This window comes from Eleginops maclovinus, chromosome 10 (genome assembly GCF_036324505.1).
Source record: "Eleginops maclovinus isolate JMC-PN-2008 ecotype Puerto Natales chromosome 10, JC_Emac_rtc_rv5, whole genome shotgun sequence".
In the NCBI taxonomy this organism is placed as follows: Eukaryota; Metazoa; Chordata; class Actinopteri; order Perciformes; family Eleginopidae; genus Eleginops; species Eleginops maclovinus.
This window is the reverse complement of record NC_086358.1, coordinates 6,979,501-6,992,899: the sequence shown is the minus strand read 5'-3', so window position 1 is coordinate 6,992,899 and position 13,399 is coordinate 6,979,501. Positions and strand designations below refer to the sequence as shown.

Sequence of the window (13,399 nt, the reverse complement as noted above, 5' to 3'; positions counted from 1 at the left end):
CCTTAGGTATTTTTCTCATGGTCTCAACATTGTTGTTCCTGCATCTCAAAAAGGGCCATAAATGAAATCCAAAGTCAAAAAGATCATACAGATGTTCAAAACAGGGAAGTGACACATTTGAGATTTTAAGGTTTCATAAAACAGAAGCTTAAAAACTGTTGATGATCTGACATGAGTGGATATGGGCCTGTTAACACACTGCAGTGCTGTTCAACTGGAATCAGGTGATGGGGTGAAACAGGAAGTCAGGTGACTAGATCAGGTGGAAAAGTCTGAGGGCATCTGGTGGACAAGAAGAGAAGGACGAGGAACACATTTGGGTAAACGAGGGATTGACAGACGCAGATTGTGACACATATTGTGCTTTCTTTCCTTAATAAAGTTGTGTTTCATCAAACTCCTTCAAACTTACTTGCATACAGAACATCTACAATTGAACTAATTATTACTGTATCTACAAATGAAAACTTCATGAGTTAATGTACGAATCCTATATAAGTTAATTAACATTTACAATAAATTATGAAAGTTTTATTTATAATTTCTTTATCATATGTGTAAGAAACATGCATAATGTACCTTAAGACAACAAAAAACTGTAAAAATAATATAACAGAAATGTTTTGAAATAAAGAATAGGCTAAACTGTATATCATTTTCTCCTACAGCTAGAAATCACCATTGTCATATTTTAAAAACATTGGTAAATACTTAGTTGCGTTTAAACAAAGCCTACTGTCACCGTTTAAAAACCCTGTAATAAGTTAAAAGTGAAAATCAAATTCTGTCAAAATGTAATTTTATTTGGACACTGAAAAGTCTAATCAGATTTAGGAGAAAATAATGATCGCATCTTCTCACATGTACCTGTGGCACGCGCGCCAAACATCTGTAAGATGCGCGTGAGGGGCGGATATGAAACCCTCAGAAAACGCTGCGCTGCTGAGAGTTTCTGATCGATGCGCCCTGCCTAGTCCCGAGAGAGGCTGAAGAAAAGAAACAACGGTGGGTTTTGCTTCAGTGCCCCACACGCTTTTGTTATGGTTTGGTTTTCGAAAAAACTGGCGCAGATTTAGACGAGAATAAGTGTCCTCTGTTTACACCAACTTGTTTTGGTAATAATGGAGCGTGTTTTCACAGTGACCGGAATGGATTTGGGTCATCTGCTGTGGATGCTGTCGACCTTAACGGGAATCACATCAGCTGTGATGGAGCAGTACAGAGCCGTGGTGAGTGAATAACAGACCAGAAATACAAATGTCTCAAACTTTGGTGCGAGGATGATACTAATGTATGTTTTGCCATTGGAGGTAATTTACTTTCCATCCTTGTTGTCTTATTTCTATTAGAGACATTTTTTCTATATCATAGGCTTGTTTTTTCCTCAGTGTAATTATTATGTGTGATTAGTCATTGTTTCACTTTGTTGATGATATGAATTCTGTACATTTAAAAAAAAAAGTGGTTTTAATTATTATTATTTATATACCAATTGGGGATAAGTTAACACCATTTGCAGGTTTCATGTCTTCTTGGTATTTAAATTAGAATTGTTGTAGAGCCTATCTTTCACCATGCATACACATATTTATCTCTTTATGAGAAGGAGGAAGTCATTAATAGAACATGACATAACGCAAAGAGGCCAGTGGCTGGTGAACATAAGGCAAAATCCATGAGTCCTCTGAGGTTAATAACAAACATAAAGAAAAAGCATCAGATCCATATTTTTTTCAGCATTTAGATCATTATTATACTTTGTAAGTTTGGGAGAAATATCGAAACCCTAAGTGTTCCTTAATTCGCTATTACAACTTTAATACAATAAGATGAAATGCAATTGCACAAGGACAACTCATTTATTTAAATTCCTTCACTTGTAAGCTTCCTCAAAACAACATGAATAATGCTTATTTGGCTGACTGCAAGAATAAACGTCAGTGTGTTGTGTAAAAAAAGTTTCACTTCTGTGATTTTCCAGGTTGCATCCTGCTGGTGTTTGGGGCTTCAGAGAAATTAGCATGTGAATGAAAGGCAAAAGTTGTTCCAGTGAAGTCACATAGCTTGTTAAAAAAGCTTAGCATAAAAGGTAACTGTTTGAGCAGGACACCTTTTACAGTGTAAAACCCACTGAAAACAACTGTTGAAGAATGAGCCAACACCTTTTCCTCTCAAGAGCAATAACGGTACAAGGGTGGAGGCAATGAAGGAAGGGCAGGTTTCATAATAACTTTCAAGTAACAGATTACGCTTCATCTGACAGAGATACATGCCTAAAATAAGTACAAAAATCACACCAAATTCATAATCGGATTTCCCCTGCAGACCGTTCTCATCATTTACTCTGAATAGAACTTGCAAATTCAGATAGGCTTCCTTTATGTATTCAAGCAAAATCACTCAACAGACAGGGCTATAAAATATTAATGAGTAAAAAGAGGCTGACACTGCATTGTGCTGGGTCTTATGTGTAGTAACAAATACCCTCCATGACATCAGCTTTTCCCTTTAATCATGAAGTCATGTAAGAAATGAGTTTGATCGATATTATTTCTTCACTGACGTAAGGTTTGGGGTGCAATTACTAAGAAATAATTCACTGCAAACATAAATAACCATGTTGATTTCATGCAACATCGTCCTGTGCTTTATGAGAAAAACGCAGATTGCCACATTTACTCTGGTTTCTTGTTTTCTGTGCAGGATTGGTTGAGCAGGTATGGCTACCTTCCTCCTCCGGATCCGCGCACAAGTAGACTGCAGACCAAAGAGGGGCTCGAGAAAGCCATTCGTGTCATGCAGAGATTCGGCGGGGTACAGGAAACCGGGGTGCTCGGTAACAACTCCACATAATATACGATGCGTATGAGATTTCACAGATCTGGTTTCCCATGAGGTCTCAAACTTCCTGTAATCTTGAGTTTCAGCAATATGTGATCAACTTCTCTTCCAGACAATGAAACACTTAAACTCATGTCTACGCCTCGATGCTCTCTTCCTGATATCGTTGGGAATGAGGATATGCTGAGGAAGAGGAGGAGGAGGAGGAGGAAAAGATACGCGCTGTCAGGCCTTAAGTGGCATAAGACAGACCTCACATGGAGGTGTGTTTCCTGTCATGTTATTTGTGGCTTTACATCATCCCTGTATGAGTCACAGAGCTCTGTGTCACGCACACAATTTCATTAGGTTTTTTCCACATTGAAAAAAATCATGCCAAACAACCTGTAAACCACACCAAAAGTTGTTTGGTTTTAAAGCCGACTGTGTTAAGACATAAGTTAGGTCCATAGAGGAAGTAAGGCTTTTGGGGAAGTGTAGACTACTGTTTTAATACAGTCTCACAAGCTTATCGATTGCTTTTTAACATAAAAGGCAAAGTTGAAAGAAACATATATATAAGTATAGGTTGTGGCTACGAAGACAATCGTTTCATCGTTTGTGTTGGTCTTTATATTTGACTTGTTTATAGCAACATCAATGAGTCATCCAGTCTAGCAGCAGTGTACATACTAAACATGTCTGTTTAAATAAGCTGAGTTAAGGCCAAAATGTGTTTTGTAAAGTCCTTGAGTTCAATATCGTGTTCACACGGATGGGACGGATGAACAGACGGACCACACAAAACCCAACCATAAAAACATAGAAATAAAAACAAAGAAGATTGGTAAAATAAGATGAACATGTATTGATCTACGAAGGGATATTTAGGTGTAAAAGCAGTAAAATAAACAAGATTGATACACAAGAACAAAGAGTTCACACAAGGATAACAACCACAATATACATATCGACACTGTGAACGTACAGTTTATACAGACATGAATAATTATGAGTATAACCAGACTTTTTCACTTTGTATGAAGCAGTAAAAGAAAGAAATTGTAACTACAATAAACTTGGAACACAAATAAAAAGGGCAAAACAACAACAACAAACAATACAAAATCTATTCTTGTCTGCAGTGTCCACAGCTACCCGTCGCCCTCCCTCTCACCCGGCCTGCATGAATCGTTGGTGGACAACATCCTGACTCATGCCTTCAAAGCCTGGAGCGACGCGGCCCCCTTGAACTTCCATCGGCTGCAGAGTGACAGGAGGGGGGCGGCGACTGAAGGGGACATCAGAGTGACTTTTGCCCGCATGCTCCACGACGACGGGTACCCTTTTGACGGGAAGGGTGGCACCCTGGCCCACGCCTTCTTCCCCGGCAGGGATGTAGTGGCTGGTGACACACACTTTGATGATGATGAGATCTGGAGCCTTGGAGGTATTTATTGACTGAAATCATGAGTGGATTTATGGCTAGAAGTCCTTATACACTGATAATGATCTATAGTAGTCAAATAGAAATCCTCTGAAATCATGTTGGTCTACATGAGGGTAGTGATAGGTTCATTCACACTTCTTCAGATGACGGCAGCAGCACAGACTTGTTCACGGTCGCAGTGCACGAGTTTGGCCATGCGCTGGGCCTGTCCCACTCGTCCTCTGACCCGTCCATCATGAGGCCGTACTACCAGGGCGCTGTGGGAGACATTCCCAACTTCCAGCTGGCCATGGACGACAAGCTGGCCATCCAGCAGCTCTATGGTCAGTGACAAGTTTGACTCACTACAATATGTGTCTGTAATATTTATTGAATCCTGCTTACAGTGTTTGCTTGTGGTGGTTAGCCCTACACACAAAGAAGAGCTGAGGCTGATTGTTATTACTTTTGCAGGTAGTCAGGGGATCTCTAAAGTCAGTAGGCTTCTTCTCTTCTGGGCATCATAATATCAAACCTATTTCACTGCAATCCATCAGATAGCTGTGGTATTAAAGTCTGGACCAGAGTGGTGGACCTTTCAACCCTCAAACACTGCTATAATCACACCACTATACGGGCTAGAAACCCTCACTAAGTTCCCTTTTAGGGTTTCATCCAGTCCAGAATTTTCTCATAACTTGATTTGGTGTAGTATGAAATACTTCCTTTCCATGTACAGGAACTTTGGTGGTTTGTGGTCATTTCCTCCAAAGATACAGAAATGGTCCTGAACTAGTAGAAGTACTTTTTTTTTATTTGATGAAAGCTTGCATTATAAGTTCAAATTTCAGAAAGGGTTATGGCTAATAAGACCTCAATCAAGAGAACAGAAACTGCCGTCCGACACACAGTGTGGTTATAACGTTTGCAAAGGTGTACTCACAAAAAGACTATTTTAAAAGTTTCCTTCCGTGCTTGAAAAACAAAGCATCCTGTGTGTCCATTTCCCCTGAAGAGTGTGGTTTGCTTTACAGTTTTTGTAGAGCTGTCATCAGTCTGTCAGCGCCTCTTCAATGTTCTCTTCTGTCACCGCTGTGGTGTAGGTGTGAATGATGGCGGGCCACCAGGAGGTGTTGATCCTGACCCCCCACGCCTGCCAAGTCCACCTCCTCCTAGACCAACACGGCCGTGAGTAAAGCCAAAGGAAACAATGAGGATTACAGTAGTCATCAAAACAACAAGCACTTATCCTTTGCATTGACAGGCTATGAATTCTCATCAGTTTACTCGTGGATGATTCCTTTAAAACCAGTGGATGCAGAAAAAAGCCTTCTGATAAATCCTTACTGTGTTTGGTCCTGTTGCACCCTCTAGTGTATTGACTTGAGTTTTTGACTTTCTCTGTCCCAGTTATGACCCTTCATTCCACGATCGTTGTGAGGGAGGCTTTGACGCTGTCGCAGATATCAGGGGAGAAGTCTTCTTTTTTAAAGGTAAGAAGAAACAATCACAAAAAATATATTTCACAAAATAAAATGTACTTAAAAATCTCCCAAATAATTTCTACATTAATCCTTTAACAATCATTTACTCACAGTGGAGATGTGTTTTAGTTTTGTACGTCTAGTGTGTCTGAATATACAGTTACACCTGTCGTGTTTACTTACTTTCTTGGAAAGGTAACCACTTCTGGAGAACAAAGCGAGACGGGTCTTTAGAGTCCCGCAATCCGGCTCTGATCACAAACTTCTGGATGGGCCTGCCGGCGGGAACAAACAAGGTGGACGCCGTGTACGAGAGGAAGAGCGACAATGGCATCATCTTCTTTATTGGTGAGAGACTACATCTTGTGGTTTGGTGTGATGTTGGTGATCGTGGTCAACATGGTCGATTCTTCACACGTCTTTATTTAGTATTACATTGAAGGAAGTGGTTTTAAGCAAGGCACAAATGGCAAATTATTACAAATAATATATTTTTTAATTACTTTACGCCAATAGAAGTGAATGGAGCATTGAAAACATGAATGCTCTCTTTTTTTTTACAATATGGAGTAGTGGTGCACTTCAGCCAATTGTGGCCTGAATGTGTATTACAACAAAGACTGTTTAATTATTTTTCTCAAAGATGAAAAAGTCACTTAAAATAATGATCCTTGCATAAAAACAACTAGGTCTCACTTAGAAAATAGATTGTATTTCTGTCTTGCGCCTCAGGGCTTCTGTTAACAAGATCATCATTGAACCAATTATCTCATATACCAACCATATTTGAAAAAAACAACTTTTAAGCACCAACTTTCCGCTGTCTGTCCAGGACCTCAATACTGGGTCTTCAAGGACAATGTGGCCCTGACCGGCTACCCGAGGCCCCTATCTGATTGGGGCATGAAGACAATCAGTGGGGCGTCGGTGGAGCGGGTGGATGCGGCCTTCATCTGGGCCCACAACGGCAAGACTTACCTGTTCAGCGACGGGGAGTTTTGGAGGTTTGACGAGAGTCGCGAGGGTCAAAAGGTGACCAGGCAGCCGGAGCAGGGCTACCCTCGGGAAAACCATCTCTGGGTGGGAGTGCCGGCAGACATGGATGACATCATCAGCTGGGGAGAAGGTAACAACAGTTCAGAAGCGTAAATACTGTATGTGACGAGTTTCTGGCACCAGTGATTCATACATAAACAAAGCCACAGAGGCATTTATTGGATAGAGCATTCAAAAAGTATCGATCAGAGTGAAAATGGTTAAAGATTATTAGTTAAATTACAATTTAGCTGAAGATTTGTTTCTTTAAAGCAACCATGCTGTGTTTTGACCACTATAAAGTTAATTTAGATGCAGGCTGATGTTGTATTTTATTGTCTGATGGGGGAAAACAAGAATTAGAGTCACACATACTGCTCCTGCTCTTTAGGAGATACCTACTTCTTCAAGGACAACCTCTACTGGGTGCTGAAGAAAGGAGGACTGAACCAAGAGGTCGTCACTTCTAAATCCATCGCTGTGGACTGGCTCAGATGTCCAGCTCCACCTACAACCTCCAGTCCGGTCATCCCAAAGGAGTGCAGCTGCGACTTAAAGGGATCATCATCATTTCTCAGAAGCGGCTGGCTCCTCCTGATCTCTGCTGCATTGGTAATTCATGAATTGGTTAGAAAATAGATAGGTGGGATTGTCATTTTGTGGATGCCAAGGGACTGCAGGCTGTTTTTGTCCTGCTTCCTTTGTTCCATTAAAGGGAATATAAAGGCTCTTTGTATCATCATACACTCACAGTACATTAAAACCCACAAGCTGGTTTCAAATTACATAAATACCCGCCCTATTGCATAGAGTCATGTGAATTATTTTTTAGATCAATAAATGTTTCTTGGGTACATAAACCCAATTGATGACACTGGTAGTTCATATTTGATACGAATTTGCTGCTGGTAGAACCACGATCTATCCTAAAGGAGTTGTATTGGGGTTAGTTTGCATTTTTAAGGCCTAATAGAGAAGGCTTGTTGCTTTTTATAGTGAATTTTAAGATTTCTATGTATGAAATAATTTGAGGAAAACAGTAATTCTATCCTCTAACAACCAGTCTCCATTTATTGATTGTAAATATATCTGGTTTGCATAAGAAATACTTAAATTTGATGTTGTAAATTATAGCTTTTAACCCAAATCTATTTAAAATGTGGTGCAGTTAATGCATTAAACAGAAGAACACATTTACATTATTTATTTATTTTTTCAGCTGGTAAGATTTATGAATTTTAGCTTCTGCCTTAAAACATTATTGATTGTATTAATCTGAAAAGACATAATTATGCAGTTTCAGCACATTCCCAAAGTCTGGTAGATCAAACTCTTTGTTTTTTCTTTTGTTTCTTTCTCTGTCTCCTCTTCTACTATATCGTAAGACCTGAGTTATTGTAAGTTCTCTACCTCTTAGGAACAGAAAGCTGACCCATGACAACAATATATAATGCCTCCTCCCTCCATCCTGCTATAGAAGTTCACACCCTCCTTTTCGATGAGAAAGTATACAATTACAGGTAGCCTATATAGGACAATGGATAGAAATTCGACAGACCGGCAACTCCCTTATAATAAGGATTTACTCATCCACCCCATGTTTGGGCGGTAAAACAGGCCACACCAACCGACTGAATACTCCTTTTTATTTTTATTTTGTGCATATACTGTACATGAAGACATTTTAGCTGATATAAAGCTTGGCAGTGTTATTGCAACTGACATTTCAAAGCAGAGTGCGGGAACATTAATCATTCGGTTGAATGAACTTAATAAAAACGTCATGACTCCGAAGAAGTCGCTGTACAACAACTCCTACACACCCACATGATTTGTTATTTAATGATGTAACAAAAGGACGTCGTTTAGCTCAGTTGGTGGCGCTGACGGACCATGTACTGGGGTTAGGTCCCCAAGCAGAGGACCCGGGTTTGAATCTGGCTTGGGACCATGTGCTGCGTGTCATCCCCTCTGTCCCCCCCTTTCATATCTATTAAAGGCAGTGTTTGCCCGGACAAATCATTAAAAAAAATAAAACAAAAAATGATTTTTAACCTCGTTAATGTTTAATTAAATCTTCCGACATGTGCCATTCATTTGAGGTGAAGCTAGGATTTGCAGTAAATTATTTTACACTTCAAGTTTGGAGTTTTGACCTTTCAATTGAAGGTTGGACTTATGTAGCCGCTGTAATGGTATGTATGTACTGTATCTGCAGGTGTGTGCAAATTAAAAAAGATGGACTTTTTGTAAACATAAAAAAAGAGTTCTTCATACGAGTTTGTGTTTGTGATTTTACTGCATCCAGTAAGGTATGTCACATTTCTGACTCATGAATTCTACTGAAGCAGGACTTACTCATCTCTCCCCGGTGACAGCCCCATACATCAAAAGATTGATGCCTTAATTGACAACACCTTCTCTATTTTTTTCCATTGTCCTTCTGATAGCTTGATAAGATAAGTATCACCTGTGTTACACTAGCACCAAAACTAAGATTAATCTGATAACCACACAAGAATCTTATTTAAAACCTTTGTCAAATACAACAAACTCTTGTTTAAACAGCTCTTACTTCACACAGACATTACAAAGTGTGCAATGCTTACTTCAAGGACCTTTGTCCTGTCGTTCAACAAGGAATGCTTTATATTAATACTATTTATAACCTGTCTAGTTAATTGTTGCATCTTTTGTTCAAGGCAAATTGAAGTTTATTAGGAAGTTTGGAGAGGAGTATTGATTTTTCTTGTGAAAGGAGTGGCTGCAAATGGCTCAGGTCTGACCGGTTAAGCAATTTGACTTTAGTGTGATTTATGAAGTAGTGTGCATTTACAATAAGGATTTAATGTTTGGTAAACTATTACAAAAGGTAAATAACCTCTGAAGTTTCTTGCAAAAGTTGAGTCTAAGTGCAACATTTGTGATGCTTTTCCCAAACTTTGCTTAAACCATTTTAATGTACAATGTCCCGCAACTATGAAGTAAAACCAGGATAAATGGAGAAATATACATTTTATTTTGAAAACAGCTCACAGTTTTGTAATACGTGCAAGGTGTACAATTGTGATAAATATTAATTCTGTCAATGATGCCTAAATCCTAATCACACCCATTAAAAACCAATTTCATTTTTGAGTGTTCAGCCTGGCAACACCTCCTCTGCTGACAGTATCTGTCCTGATGAAGACAACATGAAAGCGACTCAAGTCACAAAATAAACAATGACAAAACTCTCAAGAATGAGATCAAGCAAACAGGTTTACCAGCAACACCATTGAGTGCAGAGAGACAAGCGTCAATGGCTCTAAACCCTCCCCAGAACAAGACTCAGGGCACATTAGCCCCAGAGAGTATCCGGAGGTGGAACTGGAAGACTGTGTTGTGACAGACTGCGCTGCCTGGACACTCCTGAAGACATTGGTCATATACTGTGAAGAAGTGTCCGTGATGCGTACAGTTGTGCTGAAGCGGTCAATCTGGAAAAAAAGACATTAACCTTGGTAGCTGCACAAAACACTGTTGGAGTCTTTACCTCACAAGGTTCAAACTGTAGAAAAGTGTGCCCACATTACTGGATTCATAGAGTTGGTGCTCAAACGTTTTAAATATTAAGAAAAAAAACATGTGTTGTGAAGCCGTCCTCAAAAGGACTTGATAAATGAGACTTGTATTACAATGCACAAGTTGTAAGAGATTGTGTAATATGAGGTTTTGATTTAGTTTTGCTTGTGTTAAAGAGCCATGTTCAACCCAACTCATCAGGACTTCCTCCTCAAGAATGCGAGTCATTGATTTACAAATGATTGCTTTGTGGGCGAAGTATTTGTTTAAAGCCACGCAAGAACATAAAAACATAAAACTTACCACATCTTTGCTGACTTTGATTGGGTCTTTAAACAAAGTCCAAACCACAGCCTCATTGCAGGTGGGCGTGGTCAAGGAGCCGAGGTAGCGGTAGTATTTGGCTCGGTCCACCCCGACCAGGAGATCATCTACTGAAATTCCAGCTGGGATTGGAAAACTGCTTCCTGAGGGGCAGAAAGAAGACACTGAAGGGACAGTAGAAGAAGCATTCTATTCAAAAAATCACATGACAAACATCTCCCTACCCTTGGTTATGATGTTTGACAGGTAGGAGCTCAGCAGGTTCCATTTTGCAGGTTGCCCAGTTTCATTACCGGACATTATCTGAAAAGAAAATGAACACAATAGTAAATGTCCTGCTTGGTTGAGGAACATCATGGGAGGGTTGTGGCTAAATAAGTGAACAGTGATGTCACAAATTAAACTCAAGGATATATCACATGATGCAGTCCAACAGTTGTATGGAACAGGATGCAAACAGGGTGTTTAGAATTTGACTTATTGCAAAACTTACTAAGTGACATAAACACATAGCACTGACTTTTGTGACTGGCATAACAAAATGTGAATGCATCCCCCCTCACCTCAATGAAGAAACCAAGAGCAGCAAGTCCTGTTGAGTCTTTCACAGCTAGAGTTGTGTTGCCACCATAGGTTGCTTTGCTGTGGACAATGTGTAACTGAAGAGGGGAGAAATCATTTAAAATGTGGCTTTAAAAAAAAAGGAACATACTGATAGCTGAGCATGAAACAAAGACTGTGCATTACCTCCATGGCATATCGCTTGCCATTCACAGTGTGCTCGGAGCCGGGGACAGAGGAGCCATTTCCCCAGTGCAAGTGAAACTGCAGGCTGTCGTAGGTATCGGACAGACCCCCTCCGGAAATCTGAACCCCGCTGGCAAGGGTGACTTTGACTGGTGGAGAAGGAAACAAATAATAAAATAAAAAATAAACAGCCAATGCATACACATCTTCAGTAGAAAAGACATTTAGCACAAAGATATAAAATGTTCTTGATAAGTCAGAAGGTTCTATAAAAATACCAATATACTACAGCAACAGAAATAAACACACCATTATTACAGGTGCTTACTTGTAGGATACAAGAGGACCCCATAAAATTAAAGCATGGTAATTTGAGTTTAGAATCCTGGCTGCATCTCTGCTTGTCACGCCCCAGAAGGAGAGTAGAGTCTACTCGCCCCAGAAGGAGAGTAGAGTCTACTCGCCCCAGAAGGAGAGCAGAGTCTACTCGCCTTCTGGGGTGTGACAAGCAGAGATGCAGTAGAGTCTACTCGCCTTCTGCTGTATTGTTGAGTCTTCATTACATTTTAACCATCATGCGATCCAAATATAATTAATGCATCCCCCTCACTTAAGAGTGTCTACCCGCTCCCTTACTCCACCTGTCTTTCCAGTGTTTGCGATCTTTGTCAGGGCGGAGCTGTCGTTGAAGTTTGTGAAGGTGAATGCAGTCAGGTTGGAGTCAGCTGTGGCAGATGCTGAGACGATGTCAATGGGGGATTGTCGATTGCCGGCGCAATAAGAAGGGAAGAGAGTTCCCCATTGTGTGTCATCTGTAAAAACAGGAACGAGATGTTTATTAGCAGAAATCAAGATGAGAATGTGGTCAATTGGAGATAAAGGGAGATTACTTACTGCAACTTGCATCATGATAACACCAGCCTGGAGAAAGGGGGGAAAAAAACACACACCCAAACAATCAAATCAGGGACTCTAGGTTTATCAACAAAAGAAAAAAGAAAGTCGATAAAGGTTCAATAAAAACAAGTTTAAAAACCTGAGCCTGTGGCACAGTGGACGCTGGGGACGAGGACGCATACAGCAGCGAGGGTTACAAGCCAGTTCATCTGCATGAAGAAAAAAATCAAATGTCAGAACTAGATATTTTTAGTGGTTTCCAAATTGATACACCGATCTAAATACTAAAAACTCCAATAACACACATTTAAACTTTTCTAATCATTTAAATAATCGCATTTTTCTGCAAGCCACCCGCTACAAACTCGCAAATTACGCACATTTTTTTTCAATAATATAGCAATAAAATAAATAATCACTTCTGAAGCAGCATTCAAAAGCAATACTGCTAACACAGCTTGAGACCCTGAATTTTGTAAAGTCTTTTCAAAGTCCCGTTTTGGTTTTTTTTGGCTGCAGCTGAATCGAGTTGACCTGATCAGCTGAGTGTCTTACCTTCATGCAGCTTTTCTCCTTCTCTGTGAGCAAACTGCTGCGGGGTTTCATCCTCCCGCTTTTTATTCGCTCTGCACATCCAGGTGCTGCTTTGACACCGCCCCTATGTGACAGCTAAATGAGGTGGAGGTAGTAGACATACCTAAAATGCTCCACAACCAGTACAAGTTGGAAGTTCTACCACCAAAACATAGGATATGAAGAAAGGCTTTGACCCCAAATGTGTTACAATTCAAAAAAATTCATGTCATATCATTATAATGCTGCAGTCTGTCAAAGTTGAGCCAATTTAAATTAATACTGTGTAGATTAGTAGCAGAATAACATAGTAAAATCGTCTGGTTTTATATGTACACAGGAGTTAGTAACTCTGAGTTTGAAATAAGAGTAAAAAGTACAATATTTGCCTCCAAAATGTAGTGGATGAGAAGTGAATGTGATATAAAAATGGAAATAATTACAAGTACCAGGATACAATCCTCGTCACTTTCCACCACCATCAGTAGGCATTCAATTTGACCTTGTTGAAAACAATTGATTGTTT

General features: G+C 39.9%; 2 protein-coding genes across 2 annotated transcripts in view; one reads left to right on the top strand and one right to left on the bottom strand.

Moving 5' to 3' along the window:
* mmp25b (matrix metallopeptidase 25b) overlaps window positions 1-10,634 on the top strand; it is a 27,792-nt gene extending 17,158 nt beyond the window's left edge. The window contains exons 8-17 of the mRNA XM_063893887.1: window positions 1,141-1,229; window positions 2,704-2,836; window positions 2,954-3,104; window positions 3,966-4,270; window positions 4,414-4,593; window positions 5,353-5,437; window positions 5,660-5,742; window positions 5,929-6,081; window positions 6,566-6,859; window positions 7,160-10,634. Of these exons, the coding sequence (XP_063749957.1) occupies window positions 1,141-1,229; window positions 2,704-2,836; window positions 2,954-3,104; window positions 3,966-4,270; window positions 4,414-4,593; window positions 5,353-5,437; window positions 5,660-5,742; window positions 5,929-6,081; window positions 6,566-6,859; window positions 7,160-7,407 (1,721 nt within the window). The 3' untranslated portion in view covers window positions 7,408-10,634. The remainder of the gene's footprint in view (window positions 1-1,140; window positions 1,230-2,703; window positions 2,837-2,953; window positions 3,105-3,965; window positions 4,271-4,413; window positions 4,594-5,352; window positions 5,438-5,659; window positions 5,743-5,928; window positions 6,082-6,565; window positions 6,860-7,159) is intronic.
* Window positions 9,767-13,370, bottom strand: LOC134871214 (carbonic anhydrase 4-like). Its single transcript, XM_063893876.1, is given in 11 exon segments — window positions 9,767-10,105; window positions 10,107-10,247; window positions 10,636-10,799; window positions 10,881-10,959; window positions 11,220-11,315; window positions 11,404-11,552; window positions 12,045-12,215; window positions 12,298-12,324; window positions 12,440-12,509; window positions 12,856-12,969; window positions 13,323-13,370. Coding segments are annotated over 11 exon segments (1,074 nt in total). The 5' UTR covers window positions 13,356-13,370; the 3' UTR covers window positions 9,767-10,075.
* Window positions 13,371-13,399: the final 29 nt, after the last annotated feature.